Raw genomic sequence first — 25,120 nt, 5'->3', positions numbered from 1 at the left:
CTGCTAAACTTGGGGTTCCTGAAGCCATATTTCATTTTCAAAAGCTGTTTTTTTTGTAGACTCCTCTTACAGAATTGTCAGCTCGTCTGCATAGCCTGTCTGTTCGAACATAGATCTATTTTGTCCCACCTGAACCCCCAAAGGAGGTGGCCAGGAAAAAAAAAAAAAGGTCCCAAAGCCTCTTCTTTTGTCTTCTGGATCTCTTCCTTTCCTGAAGCAGGGGATCAGTCACAGGAAAATTTCGACCCCAGATCTTATTCTCTCTTAATCCCTCTTTGGTCTGCGGAAGCCTCGGAAGGCGTGGCCAAGGCAGGTCTTCCGGGCGGAGAGCCGGGGGTTGGCACTGTCTTACTCCCTGATACGGCGGAGACAACTGAGTTCGGAGAGGCAAAACCAACACACTGCGAGGAAGGGGATACGCCTCCGACCACGCCACAAAGGCACCTTTCCAAGATCTTTTTAGGATCTTATCCACGTTTTTGCAGGAAAAAGCGACACCTGAAGCTCTTTCAGGTTTTTTTTTTTTTTTTAGGCGGCGTCTCTCTCTGTTGTATAGGCTGGAGTGCAAAGACCCGATACTGGCTCACTGCAACCTCCGCCTCCCGGGTTCAAGAGATTTTCCTGCCTCAGCCTCCAGAGTAGCTGGGATTACAGGCGCCCACCACCACGCCTGGCTCATTTTTATATTTTTAGTAGAGACGGGGGTTTCACCGTGTTTTCCGGGCTGGTCTCGAACTCCTGACCGCGGGTGATCCACCTGCCTCCGCTTCCCAGAGTGTTCGGATTACAGGCGGGAGCCAAAAGACCCCACCTGCCTTTAGTTATTTTAATGAAGCTACCAAGCACACTTCAGCCCAAGAGTGGGCGGGAAGGGGCGGGGTCAGTCTGTCCTTCCAGTTTGCAGAGTTCAGGCTCGCTTACTGCTGCCAACTCACTGCTCACTCACCGCTTCTTAGCTCAAATCACCTACAATAACCTCGTGTCACCGTATCTTGTGATTTCAAACAAGGAACCCTAAAAACCTGAAAGGCACATTGGGTGCCACTCAACAATGAGGCTCGGCTGCCAAGACGAAAAAAAAAATTGCTTTTTCTCCTCCTGCCACCCTGGAGGTGCCAGGTTGTAATCTGCAAATGTATTGTCTGGTCCTTAGGGTTTGAGAGTTAATGATTGGTCGCTGAAGGAGCCTGGTGGAGGAGCGAGAGGGACGCGAGCCAGCGAACGAGGGAGGGAGCGCAGGGCCGGAGCCCAGCCCCCGCCGGCCGCACAGGCGCCGCTTCCCGTCTTCCGGGACCCGGCACTTCGCGGGTCCCGGGCGCCGGAGACGCGCAAGGGCGCCCATGGAGGCAGCCTCGCCGGCGGGCCCCACCGCCCCTGAGCCACTCGCCGAGGGAGCGGCGGGCGAGTTCTCCAGCCTGCTGAGCCGGATAAAAGGCAAACTCTTCACCTGGTGAGTGGAACGCGCGCGCCGCAGCTCCGCCGGGGCACTGGGACGGCTGCGGGCCCGCAGCGCACAGGGACACGGAGCACGAGCTCTGAGGCCCCGGCAGGGAGGCCGAGGCTGCACGGACTTCGCTGCGGGGCTCAACACGTGCGCCAGGGATGCTGCGCTTCACCTGGCCTCGGAGAGCACATCGTGTGCCTCCCTCGGCTCCCTGTTCGAAATCATTGCAATGTATTTGAGAGGATTTGGCCGGGAGAGTGGGGGAGTAAGAATCCACTCTGTTGACACTGTTAGGTCAGTCTTCGGTGGCGTGCCGCCGGGGAGGGGACCAGGTCCCCAGGGATGCTGTGAAGGAGGGGTGCCCAGGAGAGGTGGGTGAGCACCACTTCCTGGCGCTGGCGCCCTCATTCTGTCTACTGCCGAGCCCGCCAGACCGGGCGGGATGATCCAAGAGTTGACACAAGTGAGAAATCCTGGTTAAGTTTTGTGCTGCTGCCAGACGGGAGGGAGACAAGAGCCACCCTTCTTTCTTGGGCTTGAGCCAGGTGACAGGGCCACCCACAGGGCTGGGGTCCAGGGAAGCCTGTTTGTGGTGTCACTATGCTTGGTGCAAAGCAGGGACAAATGTTTTTAAGGAGTGGACAGCGACTCTGGGGAAAGCATTTCTGTTGTTGCTGGAGGATTTGCACTCTGGAAATGAGAGAACCCAGGACCTAAATAGTGAAAGGCATTATAGAGGGAGCATTCGCTCTGTGTCAGGTACTTTAACAACAATATATATGGATAATATCAACTAATCCTCACCACTTTAGGAGATGTCACTATTGTTATATCCACTTTGCCGCTGGAGAAACTAAGAAGGCTAAACAATTTGCCCAAGGCCACAAGATGACCTGTAAGGGGTCATGCCTGCAACCCCTAGTCTAAACAGTGTTGGCCACTGGCACCTCATGAAACAGGCTTTCTTTTTTTTCTTTCTTTCTTGAGACGGAGTTTCACTCTTGTTTCCCAGGCTGGAGTTCAATGGCACTATCTTGCCTAACTGCAACCTCCGCCTCCTGGGTTCAAGCGATTCTCCTGCCTTAGCCTCCCAAGTAGCTGGGATTATAGGCATGCACCACTGCACCTGGCTAATTTTGCTTTTTTTAGTAGAAACAGGGTTTCTCCATGTTGGCCAGGCTGGTCTCGAACTCCCCACCTCAGGTGACCCACCTACCTTGGCCTCCCAAAGTGCTGGGATTACAGGTGTGAGCCACTGGCCTGGCCTGATTATTTTTGTAGTAACAAAGTGAATTTCCCTTTAAAGATTGTGAAAGATATGTCTGGAAAAGCCATACCATTTAGAAAACTGGATCAATAAAGGTGTAAGCATTTTTTATCATATAAATATAGTTTTAAATTTATGCATGTGTTTAAAGGAGAAAGTTGGCTAAAAACCACCTTATAGCATCCAGATGTGTATGTCTTGATACATTTATTATAAGTTCTCAGCTGGGAGGCAATTGAGTGTAATAGTTAAGGATACAGCTAGTGCTCGACTTACGACCACGATTGGTTCCGACAGACCGGTCATAACAATTTGGTCGTAAGTTGAGTAGGCTATATGTACAGTACTGTGAAATGATGTTATAAAAATCTTTAAGTCATATTTTATCATAATTTTCTTTCATTGTTATATATCATAATTTTCTTTGTTCATTTTATGCCATTTGTATCATCTCTACACCATTTTGTTTCTTATTTTTACATTCGTCAGGTTTAAGTAAAACACTGCGTTACCAGTACAACTGGTTAAATATTTGCAAAACATACAAAATCACAAAATACAGGTGCATACAAAAATACAAAATACTCAGAGATGGTAGTGCTGCCGGAAGCTGGTCCACACTGTCATACGCCCAGCTGGGCAACGTTTGCGCTGCCAGTCATGGAGCAGTCGTGGTTAGCTATCATGGTCGTAAAGTCGAATGGTCGTAAGTTGCATAGGTCGTAAGTCGATCAATACCTGTATTCACATTCTGGACTCAAATCCTGGCTGGGTGACCTTGGACAAGTCACTTAACTTCTCTGTGCTCCAGTTTTCTTTTTTTTTCTTCTTTGAGATGGAGTCTTGCTCTGTCCTCCAGGCTAGCGTGCAGTGGTGTGATCTTGGCTAACTACAATCTTAGCCTTCCTGGTTCAAGTGATTCTCCTGCCTCAGCTTCCCAAGTAGCTGGGATTACAGATGTGTACCACCACACCCAGCTAATTGTTTTGTATTTTTAGTAGAGATGGGGTTTCCCCATGTTGACCAGGCCGGTCTCAAACTCCTGATCTGATTTGCCCGACTTGGCCTCCCAAAGTCCTTGGCCTCCTAAAGGTGTGAGCCACTGCACCTGGCTTGTGTTTGAGTTTTCTTTTTTTTTTTTTTTTTGAGGCGGAGTTTTCGCTCTTGTTACCCAGGCTGGAGTGCAATGGCGCGATCTCAGCTCACCGCAACCTCCGCCTCCTGGGTTCAGGCAATTCTCCTGCCTCAGCCTCCCGAGTAGCTGGGATTACAGGCACGTGCCACCATGCCCAGCGTGTTTCAGTTTTCTTATTTGTAAAATGGAGGTGATAACAGTACCTGCCTTGTAGGGCTGTTATAAGGATTAATTGGGTGACTGCAGGAGAGGGCAGGCAGAGCCTGGTTCCCTTCAGTGCTCTGCATGGGTTAATTGTCACCATAAGCTCTCTCTATTCTTGGGTGATGGGAACATGTGGTGATTGCTTCAGGAATGCCAGTGGCCTTGAGACTGGGGAGGTGATATGGCAGGCAGATGTCTGTTTAACAAGAAGTGATAAAAATGAACAATGATTTTTTTTCTTTTTCTTTTTTTTTTTTTTGAGATAGTTTTGCACTTGTCACCCCAGGTGGAATGCATGACACAATCTTGGTTCACTGCAACCTTTGCCTCCCAGGTTTAAGCAATTCTTCTGCCTTAGCCTCTCTAGCAGCTGGGATTATATGTACCAGCCATCACACCTGGCTAATTTTGCATTTTTAGTAGAGATGGGGTTTCTCCATGTTGGTCAGGGTGGTCTCGAACTCCCGAACTCTGATGATCCGCCTGCCTCAGCCTCCCAAAGTGCTGGGATTGTAGGCGTGAGCCACCGTGCCTGGCATTCACACAAAAATTTTTTGAGGTTATCCTTTCTTACGTAATAGCTGGTTGTGGGCATCTTTACATCCCATATGGCCGAAGGTTTTTTGTTTTTTGTTTTTTGTTTTTTTTTTTTTTTTTTTTTTTGAGACAGAGTTTCGCTCTTGTTGCCCAGGCTGGAGTGCAATGGTATGATCTAGGCTCACCGAAACCTCTGCCTCCCAGGTTCAAGCAATTCTCCTGCCTCAGCCTCCTGAGTAGCTGGGATTACAGTCATGCACCCCCACCACCTGGCTAATTTTGTATTTTTAGTAGAGACGAGGTTTCTCCATGTTGGTCAGGCTGGTTTTGAAGTCCTGACTTCAGGTGATTCGTCCATCTCAGACTCCCAAAGTGCTGGGACTACAGGCGTGAGCCACCACACCCAGCCATGGACGAAGTTCTTTAACAGCAGGAATGCTGTCTTTTTCTTTTTAGTATCTCCCACAACCCTTAGCACGTGAATGAATGAGTGAATGACTGAGGGATGACAAAGGTTCCTACCTCTGGCAGGCATCCAAGCACTTGTATTTTGAATTGCAGTTTCTCTTTATCTGACCCAGCAGTCAGAAAAGAGTGGTTTACCAGATAACCAGCACTCCTTATACTTAATATTTTGAACTTTGTTGTCAAAACTCATGTCCCAACTTTGAGTCTAGCATTGTGAATCCCCACCTGTGGCCAGGGAACCAAGGGTAGGATAGCATAGAAAGAGGCTGGTGAATGGATGTGATGTGTTATCATCGTATGGACAAGATACAGAGGAAGATTTATAACCACATAGGTCATTTCTATTCCTTTTACCAAAAGGGGGCAAGAGCAGCCTTTTTGGGCAACTGGGTACTAAATATAGGGAGAAGCCTGGGACCTAGACGTGGTTCTGTTTTCATTTTGAGGAGGCTATGTTCTAAGTGACCGCAGCTCCTAATATACCTGCCCCTAGAGGGTACAGACAACTTTTCTCTATGGTTAGGAATATCAGATCATTCATTCAATAAAAGTTTATTGAGGCTGGGCATGGTGGCTCACGCCTGTAATCTCAGTACTTTGGTAGGCCGAGGTGGGCAGATTATCTGAGGTCAGAAGTTTCAGACCAGCTTGGCTAACACGGTGAAACCCCGTTTCTACCAAAAATACAAAGAAAAAAAAATATATGTATATATTAGCCGAGTGTGGTGGTACGTGCCTGTAATCCCAGCTACTCAGAGGCTGAGGCAGGAGAATTGCTTGAACCAGGGAGGCAGAGGTTACAGTGAGCTGAGATTGCCATTGCACTCCAGATTGGGCAACAAGAACGAAACTTTGTCTCAAAAAAAAAAAAAAAAAAAGAAAAGAAAAGAAAAAAAGTTTATTGAACACTTATGCTCCAGGCTTTCATGATAATGAGAATCATATATTCCTTAGTGGACTCTGTAATTTTGGCTCTTGTCATTTATTGCTGTCAACTCAAATGAAAAATATTGCGATAGAAGGCCATGGACTTCCAGGAATATCTGAGAATACTTCTTATTTGTTTTTTTTTTTTTTTTTTTTTTTGAGACGGAGTTTCGCTCTTGTTACCCAGGCTGGAGTGCAACGGCGCGATCTCGGCTCACCGCAACCTCCGCCTCCCGGGTTCAGGCAATTCTCCTGCCTCGGCCTCCTGAGTAGCTGGGATTACAGGCATGCGCCACCACGCCCAGCTATTTTTTTTTGTATTCTTAGTAGAGACGGGGTTTCACCATGTTGACCAGGATGGTCTCGATCTCTTGACCTCGTGATCCACCTGCCTCGGCCTCCCAAAGTGCTGGGATTACAGGCTTGAGCCACCGCGCCCGGCCTCTTATTTGTTTTTTAATTTTTTTATTATTATTTGAGACAGGGTCTCTCTCTGTTGGCCAGGCTGGAGTACAGTGGCATGATCGTGGCTTACTGCAGCCTCGACCTCCATGACTCAAGTGATCCTCTCACCTCAGCCTCCTGAGCAGCTGGGACTACAGGCATATACCACCATGCCCTACTAATTCCCCACCCCCCACCCCCGTAGAGACAGGGTTTTACCATATTGCCCAGGCTGGTCTGAAACTCATAGGCTCAAGTGATCTGCCTGCCTTGGCTTTCCAAAGTGTTGGGATTACAGCTATGGGCCACTGTGCCTGGTCTTATTATTTAATTGTATACTGTCACACAGTTTATATTCTGATTCATAGGTCCTAATTTTTTCATATATGTGTTTTTAATTTTTAGTTTTAATTTTTGTAGGGACAAAATTTTACTATGTTGCTTAGGCTAAACTTGAACTCTTGGGCTCAAGCAGTCCTCCCGTCTTGGTCTCCCAAAATTCTGGGATCACTGGCATGAGTCATTGCACCAGGCCTAGTCATGTATTTTTAAAATGTATATTCTTTATAACAACCATCAACTTTATATCTCTAGCAAAAACCTTTAGTTATTATTTTATATATTTATCTTTTTCCCAACAAATAGATGGTAAGCTTTTTGAAGGCATGGATTTTATATTCCTTTTGTAGCAGAGTGCTGGACATGGTTCATTCATTGGTTCTTTCTTTTTTGTTTTTTTTACTTAAAAAATTTTTTTTGCCGGGCGCGGTGGCTCAAGCCTGTAATCCCAGCACTTTGGGAGGCCGAGGCGGGTGGATCACGAGGTCGAGAGATCGAGACCATCCTGGTCAACATGGTGAAACGCCGTCTCTACTAAAAATACAAAACATTAGCTGGGCGTGGTGGCACGTGCCTGTAATCCCAGCTACTCAGGAGGCTGAGGCAGGAGAATTGCCTGAACCCAGGAGGCGGAGGTTGCGGTGAGCCGAGATCGCGCCATTGCACTCCAGCCTGGGTAACAAGAGCAAAACTCCGTCTCAAAAAAAAAAAAAAAAAAAAAAATTTTTTTTTTAAAAGATGGGATTTCACCATGATGGCCAGGCTGGTCTTGAACTCCTGACCTCAGGTGATCCATCCACCTTGGTCTCCCAAAGTGCTAGGATTACAGGCGAGAGCCACCGTGCCCGGCCCATTCATTGATTCTTTCATTCACCAAGCCTTGGACATTTATAATGTTCTAGGCTTCAGACTAGTCTGTTTGGCCATATAGAATAGGACTAAGTTCCTGCTCTAGAGAAAACTCATAATAAAATTATGGTAAGAAGTTATGATAAATGCTATAAAGATAAGTGTTCAGAAATGGCACAAAAGAGGGCAGAGACCAAGTCTACCATGGTAAGATAGGGTGGGGAGCTTGAGAGGGAAGATGATCGGGATTGTGAAGCATGAGTGAGTTTTTAAGGTGGCCTAAGTGAGGAAGGATAGTCTAGGCTGGGAAGTGTCAGAAAATGTTTTGCTTGAAGAAATTCAAGTAGCTTGGTGTGAAAGGGGCATGGGCTGGAGAAGGGAAATAATTGGTGGTCAGTCTACACCCACATTCCTTTGTTTTCTGGAGCTGGAGTCTTGCCCAGGCTGGAGTGCAGTGGCATGATCTCCTGAGTTCCAGGGAGCCTCCTATCTCAGCCTCCTGAGTAGCTAGGATTATACATGGACCACGTTGCTCAGCTGATTGTTTTTTCTTTTATTTTGAGATGGAGTCTTGCTCTGTCGCCCAGGCCGGAGTGCACTACAACCTCTGCCTTCTGGGTTCAAGTGATTCTCCTGCCTTATCTTTCCTAGTAGCTGGGACTACAGGTGCCCACCACCACGCCCAGCTAATTTTTTTTTTATTTTTAGTAGAGACGGGGTTTCACCATGTTGGCCAGGCTGGTCTCGAACTCCTGACCTCGTGATTCACCCTTCTCAGCCTCCCAAAATGCTGGGATTACAGGCGTGAGCCACCATGCCTGGCCAACACCCACACTCCTTGTTATTGTCTAGCAACAAGTCTGGGGTAGACCTGTGCTTTCTCCTTTCATTTTAGTTTCCACCTTCCAAAGGGTAAAGCCCAGACATTTTGAAGGAGTCAGTTGTGCTTAACTGTTTAGCCTTTATCCAATCAACAAACATCTATTGAGTGCTGACTGTGTGTATGTGACATAAATCCTAAGCTGGTATGTAGCCCTGCTGGAGAGTATTGTTTTATAGTATTATTTAAACAAAGACGTAAAGTTAGGGATCTTTTGTGGCTTGTGCAATCCCCTGGGGAATTGGGAACTCCAGATTCTACTAATCTTCATAAATTTTCCTCTCTCCCCCCTTTTTACTATGAAATTATTTAATATCTGCCATTCTACTAGACTCCAGGAGTCAGGAATCATATCTAGTTTTGGCCACCATTGTATATATACTCTGATTATTGCATTACTGACCTTGCAATAGATTCACAATAAATATGGGATGCATGGCTGAGAATGAATCCTTAATACCAATAGGCATTGTATAAAAGGTTACATCTTTTTTTTTTTTTTTTTTTTAGAAAGGTTACATCTTTTTTTTTTTCCACTCAGCATTATATGTTTGTGACCCAGTCATGTTGTTTTGTTCATTTAGTGTGTTTCTCAACCTCAGGCTTTTTGATATTTTGAGCTTAATAATTCTTCTTCTTCTTTTTTTTTTTGGAGACGGAGTCTTACTCCAGGCTGGAGTCTAGTGGCATGATCTTGGCTCACTGCAACCTCCCCCTCCTGGTTCAAGTGATTCTCTTGCCTCAGCCTCCTGAGTAGCTGGGATTACTTACAGGCACCTGCTACCATACCTGGCTAATTTTTGTATCTTTGGTGGAGATGGGGTTTCACCATTCTGGCCAGGCTGGTCTCGAACTCCTGACCTCAAGTGATCACCCCTTGGCCTCTCAAAGTGCTGGGATGAGCCACTGTGCCCAGCCTTGAGTTGACTAATTCTTTGTTGGGGCTGTTCTGTACATTGTAAGATGTAGATCCCTGGCTTCTACTTAATAAAAGCCAGTCTGGCACCCTCACCCCCACTTCCAGTTGTGATCATCAAAAATGTCTCCAGACATTGCCAAATGTCTCCTGGGGACAAAATAATCTCTGGTTGAGAACCACTGATCTAGTCTATTGTTTTTACCTGCTTCAGAGTATGCTGTGATTCCATGGTCCACCAGTGTTAGACAACCAGACAATTTCCAGCTCCCAGCCTCCACAACATCACTGTGATGATCACTCTCATATATGTCCTGTATGTGCTGAAGAAAGAGATGATAGCCAGGCTTGGGTCTGAGTCCCTTTAGCTAGAGGGGAGGGGATGGACCCCATATTGGGGAAACCTGGGGCACCGCAGAACCACTGTTGATTTCTGTTGTTCAGTGACCCTCCATTAAGCTATTCCTATCAGCTGCTCTGAAGGAAGGAGGAGGCAGCCTCTTTAGGTTGCTGCCCATTAGCCTAAGGAGCTTGGAGACGGTGGGTGGAGGAATGATTGCTGGCTTCACAGCCTGAACCTGTTTTGTTAATTTCTCAACACTGCAGGGAGTTGTTAAAGGGGCAGGCATGTACTGTAGGGAGACATGCCTAAGAGTGGAATTGGAAAGCTTTTCTCCAGCACACCCTCCACTGGGCCTCTGGCCCCTCTCTCTGCCCCGGGCTGTAGTCCCCTTTTCCCCTAGACCAGTTCTAGACAACTTTTGGGTTATACCTTCTTTTCTTTGCTTCTTTCTTCTGTTTGACTTGAAGGATGTTGGTGCTTATTCCCTATCTTGACAACATTTCCAGAATAGTCCTAGAGTCCATGTCCGCCTTTGTCCGTATTGCCACCAGTTCAGTTCAAGCCTTTATCGTCTCTCACTTAGACTCTTGTAATAACTTCCATCCATGACCCCACCAGCCCCCTCCCCAATCGTCTTGCTACACAGAAGTCAGAGTGATGCTGAATAAAGCAAGAGTATTAATAGCTGTCATCAAATGAAAATTTGCTGTGTACAGGCACCCTGCTTACATTTCATCAATCCTCATGACAATCCTATAAAAATGGGTTTAAAAAATTTTATTATTTTATTTTTTTTAAAGACAGGGTTTCACTGTATTGGTCAGGCTGGTCTCGATCTTCTGACCTCAGGTGATCCGCCCGCCTCAGCCTCTCAAAGTGCTGGGATTACAGGTGCAAGCCCCGCGCCCAGCAAAAATAGGTTTTTTAGTCTGTTTTGACAGAGCAGATAAGTAACTTCCTCGGGATACTTGGCTGGTGAGAGGCAGAGCTGAGATAAATTCATTTGTTTCTAAAACCCAGACCTGCTTTACTATTATTTCAGAAGTCTCATGTGATATAACCAGTTTATCCAAAAAAATTAAAAGAAAAAAAGAAATCTCACTGCATTATGTTCAGGCTGAAGTCCTTTGGGGATTCTTCCCATCACCTGCACCAGTGGTTTGCAGACTGGAGGAGCTCTTCGGGTTCCCTGAAAGTTCTTAGGGTTCACCATGGGACACAAGTAGGGAATAGGAGCTGGTGGGCTTCTAGGCTGGCCTCTCGCACCCACCAGGGTATGTTGCTATTGCTTGGTTTATAGTTGGGCTTTGATGCAAGATCAGTAACAATAATACTGTACACTGGATAACTTATAAACAAAAGAAGCTTACTTCTCACAGTCTGGAGGCCTGGAGGTCTGAGACTGAGGTGTCTGCAGGTTTGGTGTCCCTTGTTCATAGTCAGCCGTTTTCTTGCTGTGTCCTCACATGGTAAAAAGGATTTGGGAGCTCTCTGGAGTCCCTTTTGTAAGGGCGCTAACCATTTATGTAGACTCCACCTTCGTGACCTGATCATCTCCCAGAGGCCCCTTCCAATAGAATCACATTAGGGATTAAGTTTCAACATACCAATTTTGAGGAGACACAAATATTAAGTCTATAGCAATGCTGTTTGAAGAAAGGGTTCTGTCTCTAAAACAAATCTGACAGCCATTGTTTATTGGTTAGAGCTCAAACTGCTGCCCCTCCTCCTCCTCTTCTTTCCCTCCTCTCTTCCTCTTTCTTCTTCCTCTTTACCTGAACATAATAATTCTTTTTTTAAAGTTTTTTTTTTTTTTTTAAATCATGGTAAAATATGCATAACGTAATATAAAGTGTACCATTTTAGCCATTTTTATGGGTACCATTCAGGGGCATTAAGTACATTTGTAATACTTGCAGCCATCACCATTATCCATTTCCAAAGCTTGTTTATTATCCCAAACACATACTCTGTACATTTAAATAATGACTGCAATCCACAGCCCCAGCCTCTGGCAGCTACCATTCTACTTTCTGTCTCTGTGAATTTGACTTCTCTAGATACTGCATAAAAGGGAATCATATGGCACTTGTCATTTTGTTAGAGCTCAGGCTTCTTGACACGAATAATGAGGCTTTCCATCACTGGCCCACTTCCCTCTCCAGGCTCACCTCTCAGAATGTCCCTCTCTGATTTGGCGCTGGGTCCAGCGACATGGACCTGCCGGTGATTCCCTTGTGCACGCCTTACCTATGCCTTTGCACCTGGGATGTGTTCGCTGTCAGCACCAACTTAAGAAATCTTCTCTGATTCCTCTCTTCCCTCCTGACACCCTTCAGCTGGGTGCCCCTCTGTGTACCCGTTCCTCCCTCATCATTACACTTCCTGTATTGTAACATGAAGTATAATTATTGGTTGCCTGACAGAGTGCCTTTTTTTTTTTTCTATTGTTCTTGGGAGAGTGCCTTTTAAAGGACAGAGATGATAGTTCATCTTTGAAGTTCCTGCAGTACTTTATGCCTGGCACAGAACTGAAATTGTAGCAATTCCTCCCGTGAGATATACGAGTTAAGACTGAAATAAAAATTAAGCTATTTCTGAAGAGCTTTCAGAGATTTTTGAAGGTAGCCACATTTGTGGAAGAAGTGTATTGCCTCCCCAGGAAATTGCTTGTGTAGGCATGTTTTGGTACCTTTATTAAAAAGCTCTAAGTAGGCTGGGTGAGGTTGCTTATGCCTGTGATCCCAGCACTTTGGGACACCAAGCCAGGAGGCTGTCTAGAGCTCAGGAGTTCAAGACTAGCCTGGGCAACAAAGTGAGACTTCTGTCTCTACACAAAAAAAATAAAAATAAAAAATTAGCCATATGCAGGGGTGTAGGCCTATACTCCTAGCTACTTGGAAGGCTGAAGCAGGAGGATTACTTGAGCTCATGAGTCCAGGATTTCAATGTCACTCCACTGCACTCCAGCCTGTGTAACAGAGTAAGTCCCTATCTGTAAAAGAAAAAGCTTTAAAAACTTCCTTATGTCGTTATTTACTGAGGATCATCTGAGAGAACTAATTATTTCACACAGGTTAACTTTCCAGGTAACTTAAAACTCATTCTTTCAAGCATTAAAATTCACTTTTAAGTCCAGTCAAATGACACTATTTGTGTAATGGATTATTAACTTCTGCTAATTCATTTATTCATAATTTTGGCAGCAATTCTTTGAGGTTTAATTGATTTGTACTCAACAACTGTCTTAGGGTAGGCCAAGCCATTTAGTTAGTTAGTGGTCCATTTGCAACTAATCCTGGTGATTCTGCCAAGAAAAAAAAAATTAAAAATTTATTTAAATTATTTAAAAATGTTTATGGCATATTTAAGACAAATATTTGAGACTACTCTTCTTTTGATAAACAAAGTACATTTAACATGAGATCACCTTTTCTTCATGATTCAGGATCATCATCGTTAACTGTTTTCTGCTGAGAGGCAACCGTATGTTCATGGAGCATTGATATGAATTATTTGTCCGATTTGTTTCAGCCTTTTTTCTCCCATATTGTCACATGTGGTTTTTTTTCTGTTACCAATCATATCTCTAGAACCCTGTGTTCTTTCTAAATTATGATCTCTACTGTATTAACACTGTAGAAACCAGATAACTCCGTTTCTTAGAATTGCTTGTAGTTGAAGTATAAATAGGCCCCAAATAAAGATTTGAATAGTTTTCATTTTAATAAATTATACAAGCTTTCAATCCAGAGATTTTGAGCTGTTTATTTTAGAAGATGACAGGAACCTATGTTATTTATTTATTTTTTTGAGGTAGAGTCTCACTCCGTACCCCAGGCTGGAGTACAGTGGTGCGATTTTTGGCTCACTGCAACCTCTGCCTCCCGGGTTCAAGCAGTTCTCCTGCCTCAGTCTCCTGAGTAGCTTGGATTACAGGCACGCATAACCATGCCCGGCAAATTTTTGTATTTTTAGTATAGACGGTGTTTCACCATATTGGCTAGGCTGGTCTCAAACTCCTGACCTCAAGTGATCCGCCTGCCTTGGCCTCCCAAAGTGCTGGGATTATAGGCATGAGCGCCTGCACCCAGCGGGAGCCTATGTTATTTAAAGTCATCAGACAAGTGATGTGTCACAAAAACTTGGTTATTTATGTTAGTGATACACGGAGAGATTCCATGAAAAACCACAGGTAAGTCCAAAACTGTTTCTAGTCATTTCTTTTTCCTTTTTTTTTTTTTTTGAGACAGAGTCTCACTCTGTCACTCAGGTTGCAGTGCAGTGGGACAAACATGGCTCTCTGCATCCTCGACCTCCTAGGCTCAAGGAGTCCTCCAGCCTCAGCCTCCTGAGTAGCTGGGTTTTGCCATGTTGCCCAGGCTGGTCTTGAACTCCTGGGTTCAGGCGATCTGCCCGCCTTTGGCCTCCCAAAGTGCTGGGATTACAGGCGTGAGCCTTCTAGTCATTTCTTTCTTTTTTTTTTGAGACGGAGTTTCGCTCTTGTTACCCAGGCTGGAGTGCAATGGCGCGATCTCAGCTCACTGCAACCTCCACCTCCTGGGTTCAGGCAATTCTCCTGCCTCAGCCTCCTGAGTAGCTGGGATTACAGGCACGCACCACCATGCCCAGCTAATTTTTTGTATTTTTAGTAGAGACGGGGTTTCACCATGTTGACCAGGATGGTCTCGATCTCTCGACCTCGTGATCCACCCGCCTCGGCCTCCCAAAGTGCTGGGATTACAGGCTTGAGCCACCGCGCCCGCCTATCATTTCTTAAAAATGTAAACGTACTTAAGGAGCAAACAGATTCCGTTTCTTCCATCTACCACAGCCTTACTAAGGAGGATGGTGTTGTGCTAGGTGCAGTAGATCTTCCCAGAGAATAGTGGGGATATTCCTGCTCCAGAAGTGTTTAGGATACTTGGGGGAAGAGCATTTCCTAAGCTTTTCACTGTGATATTAAACAAGAGATAAACATAATAACCTTTGCTGAGTAAGGCTTACTTTGTGCACTGAGAGCAACAACGCTATTCTCGGACCTCAGGCTGAATTAACTCATGTAATTCTTACAATAACTTTGTTTGTTTGTTTACTTATTTATTTTTTGGAAAAGGAGTCTGGCTCTGTCACCCAGGCTGGAGTGCAGTGGTGAGATCTCAGTTCACTGCAACCGCTGCCTCCTGGGTTCAAGCAATTCTCCTGCCTCAGCCTCCGGAGTAGCTGGGATTTCAGGCACGCGCCACCATGCCTGGCTGGTTTTTCTATTTTTAGTAGAGATGGGGTTTCACCAAGTTAGTCAGGCTGGTCTCAGACTCCTGACCTCAGGTGATCCTCCTGCCTCAGCCTCCCAAAGTGCTGGGATTATAGGCATAAGCCACAGCACCCCTCCCTTAAAATAACTTTCTGTAGCAGGTATCATAGTACTGTCATTGCCGGCACCATTTCACAGATGTGAAAGTTGGATCACGGAAAGGTGAGGTAATTTTCCCTAACAGTATTAGTCACACAGCAGTAAGGAATGCAACCAGGCTTCCCCCCTCAGGCAGCCTGTGCTCTTACTGTACTATTCTGCCTCTTGTGATAGGGAAACAAACAAACAAACAAAAACCAGACCTTGGGCGGTCTTTCCCTAGGCCTGTTCTGGATTATTTGTATCTCTAGGGATGGCAAAGAGTATATAAAGTTAGGATAAACAGAGTGCATTTTCTGGGAGCATTATTTATTTTTTAGACCCTAGTTGCATGGAAATGGATTAATCATAATCCCCGGCCTATGACACACTCATTGTGGGCCCATGAATGGGTTAATTAATTTTTTTTTTTTTTTTTTTTAAATAAAGACAGGGTTTCACCATGTTGATCAGGCTGGTCTTTAATTCCCAACCTCAGGTGATCCGCCTGCTTTGGCCTCCAAAGTGCTTGGATTACAGGCGTGAGCCCCCACGCCCGGCCATTGATTTTTTTTTTTTTTTTTTTTTTTTTTTTTTTTTAAGAGGCAGGGTCTCACTTTGTGATCCAGGCTAGAGTGCCATGGTCTGATCATAGATCATTGCAGCCTTGAACTCAAGTGATCCTCCTGCCTTGGCCTCCAGAGCAGCTAGGCTTACAGAGGTACACCACTAGACCTAATTTTTAAAATGGGGTCTTGTTATTTTGCCCAGGCTGATCTTGAAGACCTAGCTCAAACGATCCTCCTGCCTTGGCCTCCCAAAGTGCTGGGATTATAGGCATGAGCCACTGAGCTCAGCCTCAATTAATTTTTTTTTTTTTGAGGTGGAGTTTTGCTCTTGTTCCCCAGACTGGAGTGCAATGGTGCAATCTCGGCTCATTGCAACGTTGGCCTCTCGGGTTCAAGTGATTCTCCTGCCTCAGCCTTCTGAATAGCTGAGATTACAGGCACATGCCACCACACCTGGCTAATTTTGTATTTTGAGTAGAGATGGGGTTTCTTCATGTTGGTCAGGCTGGTCTTGAACTCCCAACCTCAGGTGATCCACCTGGCCTTCCAAACTGCTGGGATTACAGGCGTGAGCTACTGCGCCTGGCCAAAACAACACTTTTTAAAAGTTGCGTATAGGGCAGGAGAGGGAGCAAAGTAAAAGGCGTATGTCTGAATATACCTTATTTTATAGATTCTTCTGCCTCAGCCATCTGAGTAGCTTGAATTACAGGTGTGAGCCACCAAGCCTGGCCAGCCTCAATTAATTTTTAAATGTGATAAGTTCCCATAAATCCATCACGGGCCCTAAAACTGGAATTTGCATGTACCTAGACCAAAGATAATCACAATCTGGAATTTTCCTTTCACTATTCCTTTGCTCTCATTTTAATATTGTTTTGTGCCTCTGTATTTCTAAAAAGTTTGCTTTTATTACCATGTTTGACTTTATTTTATTTATTTATTTTTTTGAGATGGAGTTTCGCTCTTGTTACCCAGGCTGGAGTGCAATGGTGCGATGTCGGCTCACCGCAACCTCCGCCTCCTGGGTTCAGGCAATTCTCCTGCCTCAACCTCCTGAGTAACTGGGATTACAGGCACGCGCCACCATGCCCAGCTGATTTTTTTGTATTTTTAGTAGAGACGGGGTTTCACCTTGTTGACCAGGATGGTCTCGATCTCTTGACCTCGTGATCCACCCGCCTTGGCCTCCCAAAGTGCTGGGATTACAGGCGTGAGCCACTGCGCCCGGCCCTTGTTTGACTTTATAAAAAGGATATCATGCTCTATCATCTGGTGAGATTTATATTTCCTTATAGCATGTTGCTAAAATTCATTCATATTGTTGCAGGTGCTGATGCTGTAGAACACTCACTTTGAGTCTATATAATACCCTTTCCTGTGAATATACCACACTTTATTCACACTGTTGATGGCATTTGGGTTTTTTCCAGGTTTTTTGCTATTGTTTACAGACTTCTTGAAACATTCTTCTGCATTCCTGTTGATCATGTGTTAAGAGCTTCTTTCATTCAAGACATGCACATATACATATATCTAGGAGCGGAATTGCTGGTTTGATAGGGCATGTGATGTTAGACTTCATAAAATAATGCCAAACTATTTTCCAAAACAGTTGTACCAATTTCCACTCCTAAATTAGTCAGATATGGTGGTGCACACCTGTATTCCTGGCTACTGGCAAGGCTGAGGTGGGAGGATCGCTTGAGCCCAGGAGGTGGAGGTTGTAGTGAGCTCAGATTTTGCCACTGCATTCCAGCCTGGATGACAGAGTGAGGCTATATCAAATATGTTTTTGATTATAGGCACATTGCCTATAATCCCAGCTACTTGGGAGGCTGAGGCATGAGAAGTGCTTGAACCTGGGAGGTGGAGGTTGCAGTGAGTTGAGATCTTTGCTACTGGACTCCAACTTGGGCAACAGAGTGAGACTTGGGTTCAAAACATAAAAAAAAAATTAAAAAAAATAAAAATAATTTTTTCACTCCCACAAGCTGTATCTGAGAAATCCTGTAAAACAACTTCCAATCAAGCTTAAGTTTTTTTTTTGTTGTTGTTGTTGAGACACAGTCTCTGTCACCCATGCTTGAGTGCAGCGGTGTGATCTTGGCTCACTGCCTTCCAGTTTCAAGTGATTCTCGTGCCTCAGCCTTGTGAGTAGCTGGGATTACAGGCACACCACCGTGCCTGGCTAATTTTTGTTTTTTTAGTAGAGATAGGGTTTTGCCATGTTGGCTAGGCTGGTCTCAAACTCCCAGCCTCAACTATTGCACCTGCCTCATCCTTCCAAAGTGCTGGGATTACAAGTGTTAGCCACTGTGCCCAGCCCTGCTTTGAAATTTTTGACCGTCAAATGAATGTAAAATAACATCTTAATTTACATATACCTGATCTCTAATGAAGTTGGGTCTCTGTGTATGTCTATTGGTTTTAGCGTAGTTCTTTTTGGTGTGTGTGTGAGTTGGAGTCTCACTCTTTCACCTAGGCTGGAGTGCCGTGGCAGTCTTGGCTCACTGTGGCCTCTGCCACCCAGGTTCAAGTGATTCTCCTGCCTTAGCCTTCTGAGTAGTTGGAATTACAGGCCTGCGCCACTACACTTGGCTAATTTTTGTATTTTTAGTAGAGATGGGGTTTCACCATGTTGGCCAGGCTGGTATTGAACTCCTTACCTCAGGTTATCCACCAGCCTTGGCCTCCCAAAGTGTTGGCATTACAGGCGTAAGCCACTGCACCTGGCCGGCCTTAGTGTACTTCGCTGAAGTGCTGCTGTTCTGTGAAATACCCACCTTTTCCATATTATTTTTCTATTAAACAGAGTGCTCTATACACATTGCAGCTTACATGGATTTAAAGATCCCACCTGAGACTGACAAAATTTTGGCTTGTGTCAGGTTCCCCAATAATCCTCGTTTACTTCTTACGTGGTAGTGGAAGTTGAAAAATTTTTGAGAGTATTCAGAATCGTCTGGATTAAATTAGGAGAAGTTGAAGTTGGTTTAAGGGAGGAACATGACAGTTTTTCTGGTTTGGGGAGTGTGGGGTGTTGAAAGGCTGGAAAGGATAGCATGACTCATAGGAAATCTCCCCTCCGCCTCCGCCTCCCTCACTGGGCCAGGTCTCCAGGAGCTTGCTTTCTTTTTTTGAGACAGTCTCACTGTGTTACCCAGGCTGGAGTGCAGTGGTGTGATCTCAGCTCACTGCGACCTCCGCCTCCCAGATTCAAGCGATTCTCCTGTCTCAGCCTCCTGAGTAGCTGGGATTACAGGCACCTGCCACCATGCCTCGCTAATTTTTGTATTTTTAGTAGAGACGGGGTTTCACCATGTTGGTCAGGCTGGCCTCAAACTCCTGACCTCATGATCAGCCTGCTTTGGCCTCTGAAAGTGCTGGTGAGCCCTCAGGAGCTTTCTAGATTAGTCACGGACTCCTGTCTTCTTCAGGTGCCTGATGGGTGTGTGATGAGTGTATTGGGTCAGTTGTTAGAGGTACTGATGGTGTCCAGCTCACCACTGGCATAGGGAAAAAAAGAGGATTTATTACTTTACCGAATCGTGGAGGGTTACATTGCCAAACCACAGAGAGACCAGAGAAGCAGCAGGAGCCAGGAGTCCAAACCACAGCAGGATTCTGTGAGCCTTTGTGCATTGCGTTTGCTGTTGGCTTCGTTCTTCCAGCTGATGCCAATTGATTATCTTCATCTGAGGATCGCATTTGACAATTTAGATCACACAAAGCAAAAAATGAACAAACCTCTCATTTTTTGAAGTGTTGAAAGTGATTTTTGTTTTGATAATCTGCAACCAGGGAAATTTAGCTTTTACAATAGTTAAAGGGAATCATCCTTCAAAACCTTGTGTTCCACCTCAATGGGCAGGCCGTGTTAAGAACTGAACATTTTCTGTGGCTTCTTGGCTGCCTGTTGAGAACAGGGTTTGTTTGTGCTCAGTTCCTGTGCCAGACTGGGATGGGCAGAGGGAGGGTTGTACGTCCGTCTCAGGGATGTACTCTCTTGAAATCCAGACTTGTGAAACAGCAGCATGTTTATTACCCAACAATGCTAATCCCATGTTTCCTGATCCTATCTGCCTCCCACCCTGGCACCCACCTTTTTAACCCTGCTGGAGCGCCTGTGTGTCTTCTGGGGTATGTCCATGTTGGTGCTCCTCTTAGAATTTTTCTCACACAAGAGTTGTGGGGAGGGAGGATCCTGGAGGCAGAGGCCACATGCTCCATACGTTGCCTACAGTTGAATGCTGCCCTCTCCATTTTGCCCCCTTCCTCCTAATCTAGGCAATACACTTAAGTTCCTCTGACTCATATCCAAAGAGAATAGTGATTTGAAAATGTGTTTCAGGCTGGGTGCGGTGGCTCATGCTTGTAATCCCAGCACTTTGGGAGGCTGAGGCAGGTGGATCACCTGAGGTCGGGAGTTCAAGACCAGCCTAACCAACATGGAGAAACCCCATCTCTACTAAAAATATAAAATTAGCCAGGCTTGGTGGTACATGCCTGTAATGTCAGCTACTCAGGAGGCTGAAGCAGGAGAATGGCCTGAACCCGGGTGGTGGAGATTGCCATGAGCTGAGATCACGACATTGCATTCCAGTCTGGGATACAAGAGTGAAACTGTCTCATTAAAAAAAAAAAAAGAAAACATGTTTCATGCTTTCTCATTGCAGCCAATCAAAGCCAAGACAAAGATATCATAAATAGATTTTATATTTTCCTTTATTTTTATCAGAACACTCCTATTAAAATAATTGTAGAACATATAACAACATAGGTTTGGCTAATTAGTGCCCATTGTTAGAGAGGCAGGGTAATTTGTTTTCTTACTTTTTCTTGTTTTTTGAGACAGTATCTTGCCCTGTTTTCCAGCCTGGAGTGCAGTGGTGTGACCTCGGCTCACTGTAACCTCCGCCTCCCGGGTTCAATGATCCTTCCACCTCAGCCTCTCCAGTAGCTGGGATTACAGGCATGTGCCATGATGCCCAGCTAATTTTTGTATTTGTAGTAGAGTCAGGGTTTCACCATGTTGACCAGATTTGTCTCAAACTCCTGACCTCTACTGATCCCCACATCATGGCCTCCTAAAGTGCTGGGATTACAGAAGTGAGCCACCATGTCCACCCAGAGGCAGGGTAATTTGTACCAGTCGATCTCCCTGTATGGAATGATAATTGTCAGTATTACATATTGTATATTTTATTTTTGTTATCAGGGAAGTAGTGTATGGTATGGGGAAAAGGTAGTCTTACTAATAATCTTGGGCAAGCTATTTCTCTGAACAGCTGAAACTGTTATAACTGTTTTTCAACAGTATAATTGTACTGATAATCTCTATCTCACAAGAGTTTTTGTGATGTTTAAGAGAAGCATATCAGCCGGATGTGGTCACTCACGCCTGTAATCCCAGCACTTTGGGAGGCCAAGGTGGAAGGATCACCTGAGGTCAGGAGTTTGAGACTAACTTGGTCAACATGGTGAAACACCGTCTCTACTAAAAATAAAAAAAATTAGCCAGGCATGGTGGTACACACCTGTAGTCCCAACTACTTGGGAGGCTGAGACAGGAGAATCACTTGAACCTGGAAGGTGGAGGTTGCAATGAGCCGAGATAGCATCACTGCTCTCCAGACTGAGGGACAGAGTGAGACTCTGTATCAAAAAAAAAAAAAAAAAAAAAAAAAAAAGGAGGACTGGGTGCAGTGGCTCATGCCTGTTATCCCAGCAGTTTGGGAGGCTGAGGTGAGGAGATCACACGAGGTCAGGAGTTCAAGACCAACTTGGCCAGCATGGTGAAATCCCATCTCTAGTAAAAATACAAAAATTAGCCAGGCGTGGTGGGTGCCTGTATTTCCAGCTACTTGGGAGGCTGAGGCAGGAGAATCGCTTGAACCCAGGAGGTAGAGATTGCAGTGAACTGAGATCATGCCATTGCACTCCAATCTGGGTGACAAAAGCGAAACTTCATCTCAAAAGAAAAGAAAAGAAACATCGTATATAAGCACTTAGTATGGTACCACACACATTTATTTTTATTAAGCTACCTCACTTTTGTTGATATAAGAAAGCTTTATGAATCCCTGATTAATGCAAGTAGTGTACTTGCAATGTAACAGTGGTTATGAGCTCAGCCTCTGGAGCCACACTGCTTCTGTTCTCCAGGTTCTGCCATTTGCTAGCTGTGTGGTATTGGGCAAGTTACTTAACATCTCTGTGCCTCCATTTCTGTATCTATAAGTAGCAGTAATAATGGTATTTATCTCCTAGGATTGTTGGGAGGATTAAATAAATTAGGACTATGAAATTGTTAGAACAGTGCTTGGCATATGGTATACACTCAGTTGTTAGATGTCATAATTCGTATTACCATGACTGTTTTTACTAGATATTGTGAGACTATGTATGTATAAAAGACTTATACACACATACAGTCATGTGTGTTTAAAAGACTTAAATGCTGGCAAAACAATACATATCTAGTGTTGTACGAACATGCAGTATATTAATATATGTAAGAGCTCAGTCAGTGGCCAGTACTTCCCCGTCTTTTATTATGTAGGGGGTGGGAGAGTACTAATGTGTCCCCTCTATTCTTCACTGAGAGTCACATGGGACATAATGCATAAGAAGAAATCACTAGATTTATACTTTCAATTTTTGTTGGTTTGTATGGAACTAGTTGAGAAGTTTCTGGCTTGATGGCATGGTTTTATTTTCTCCCTGGCAAATGATGAAAGTGATTTAATCTAGGGTGGCTCCTGATTAGCTTTGCCTGCAGTTTTTTAATAGACTCTTTATTCGATGTGATTATTTTGTTACTAAGGAAATTCGCTGAGATGAATGTAAATAGTTATAGCATTATGATTCAAGTGTTGTTTTAAAGTATCACATGCATTGTTGACTTAGTATATTAGTTTTCTATTGCCGTCATAACAAATTACCACCAATTTAGTGGCTTAAAAACAACACCAGTTTATTATCTTACCTTTCTGTAGATCAAAACGCCAACACCAGTCTTCCTGGGCTAAAAATCAAAGTGTTGCAGGTGTTGCATTCTTTTCTGGAGGTTCTAGGGGAGAATCAATTCCTTGACTTTTCCAGCTTCTGGAAGCCACCTGCCTTCCTTGGTTTGTGACTTTAAAGCTAGCAACATTGCATCTGTCTGATCCTTCTGGAGTTATATCTCCCTCTGACTACAGCTAGGAAAGGTTCTCCCTTTTAAAGTCTCATGTGATTAAATTGGGACTACCTTGTTAATCCACATCTGCAAAGTCCCTTTTGCCCTGTAGGATAACCTATTCACAGTTCAGGGGTGAGGGAGAGAGTGCAGATACTTTAGAGGCCAGTATTCTTCCTCCCACATTTAGTGGTAAAACCTAGGAATGGTACCCCCCTACAGAGAAAAAACCTTTAGAGCACAAAGAAATAAGAACACATGAATGTTGGTGAAACTGTAAGCAATAATTCTACAGCTTTCTACAGTTCTTGAACAGCAGGAAAACAAAAAAGAAAAAGAAAAAATTTAAGTGATAATTCATAAAATGTCAAGGAAACGTTTACTCAACTCTTTCACCCACAGTCTTTTGCACATACTCCATACTCAGTATTTGAAATAATCAACCAAGAATTGCTACTGACTGTTCAAGTTATACCACAGACTAGAAAACTACCGATTCCTTTGGATGAGCTACATCTTCAGGCTCCATTCATGCTGGAGAATTTACAATGCTGTCCCCTTTGCTGGGATGGCAGTTCTGTAGCTCTTCTCTGACCCAAACAACTTGTCTTTATTCTTCAAGTCTAGATGAAATATCACTTCATGAGTAAGGCCTTCCATGAATCCTGGATTTGGTTAGATCTCATCCTACCTTGCACATGGTAGATCTTATCCTACCTTGTCTGTTCACCCTCACATGTGGAATTGTTGCTTTACTGTTCTTGACTGCTGCATTGTGAATTTCATGAGGACAGGGGCTCCATTTCTCTTTGTTCGCATAGCCTGACAAAGTGTTAGGATCTAAAAAAAATGTGCTGAATTGAATTGGGGACTATTAAGGAGATGGTAATAAGAGTCACTGAGTTTGGGAGGCTGAGGCAGGCAGATCACTTGAGTCCGGGAGTTTCAGGCCAGCATGGGCAACATGATGAAACCCTGTCTCTACTAAAAATGCAAAAACTTAGCTGGGCATGGTGGTGCATGCACGCCTGTAGTTCCAGTTACTTGAGTCCAGGAGGTTGAGGCTGCAGTGGACCCTGATTGTGCCACTGTGTTCTGATTTGGGCGACAGAGTGAGACCCAACCCTGTCTCAAAAAAAAGTCAGTGTGGGTTATTGAAGTTGCCTTCCAGGTTTGGACTACTTCCACTAAGCAGGCAAGGAAAATTCCCACACATTACAGTCTCTAGGTAAAAGTCTTTAAGTGGTGTGCCACTGCAAAGGCTTCTCTTGAAAAAAGACACAGGTATGACCTCTGAATTGATTGTTGTTTCTGAGACAGATGAGCTCCCACAGACAAGGCTGCGGATTACCAGGTGTGCTCTGTTCAGTCTGTAGGTGCAGTTACCTTCAAATACCTTAAGTGGCTGTTTGCTCCTGCTCCACACTTTTCTGTTTTTGCATGTGAGTGTGCATGTTAATGATTTTTTTTAAATTTCCCCACCCCCTCCTGCGTGTTAATGTTTTAAGGCATTGAATGTTGGCCTCTTTAACTGGCATCCATTGGATTTTCTGCATAACTCTCATTTTCTACAGGATTTGATATTGGTAGCTTTTATCTTATTGGCTACAGGATGATATTATGATGGTTTACAGTTGCCACATATTACAGGAGTTGTATATATCAGTAGTGTGGACAATATGATTGGAATGTATGAGGATATTTTTGCATGCAAAATTCCAAGTTAAATATAAAATAGATATAATTCTCTAATAACTGAATCTGTAGTTATTATGCAATATGTTATCTATTATAAAATATATGGAGGCTGGGTGCGGTGGCTCACGCCTGTAATCCCAGCACTTTGGGAGGCTGAGGTGGGTGGATCAGGAGGTCAAGAGATCGAGACCATCCTGGTCAACATGGTGAAACCCCATCTCTACTAAAAATACAAAAAATTAGCTGGGCATGGTGGCGCATGCCTGTAATCCCAGCTACTCAGGAGGCAGAGGCAGGAGAATTGCCTGAACCTGGGAGGTGGAGGTTACGGTGAGCTGAGATCGCGCCATTGCACTCCAGCCTGAGTAACAAGAGTGAAACTCCGTCTCAAAAAAAAAAAAAATCTATATATACATATATATATGTGTATGTATATATATATACATATATATATGTGTATGTATATATATATACATATATATGTGTATGTATATATATACATATATATGTGTATGTATATATATA

The 25,120-nt window shown here is 44.4% G+C and overlaps 1 protein-coding gene across 1 annotated transcript in view; it reads left to right on the top strand.

The window, feature by feature from the left end:
* The first annotated feature begins 911 nt into the window (after positions 1–911).
* SLC35F2 (solute carrier family 35 member F2) overlaps positions 912–25,120 on the top strand; it is a 65,028-nt gene continuing 40,819 nt past the window's right edge. Inside the window, exon 1 of the mRNA XM_039471439.2 lies at positions 912–1,450. Coding sequence (XP_039327373.1) covers positions 1,341–1,450 — 110 coding nt within the window. The 5' untranslated portion in view covers positions 912–1,340. The remainder of the gene's footprint in view (positions 1,451–25,120) is intronic.

Source organism: Saimiri boliviensis, chromosome 6, assembly GCF_048565385.1.
Source record: "Saimiri boliviensis isolate mSaiBol1 chromosome 6, mSaiBol1.pri, whole genome shotgun sequence".
Classification (NCBI taxonomy): Eukaryota; Metazoa; Chordata; class Mammalia; order Primates; family Cebidae; genus Saimiri; species Saimiri boliviensis.
This window is presented reverse-complemented; position numbering and strand designations above follow the sequence as displayed.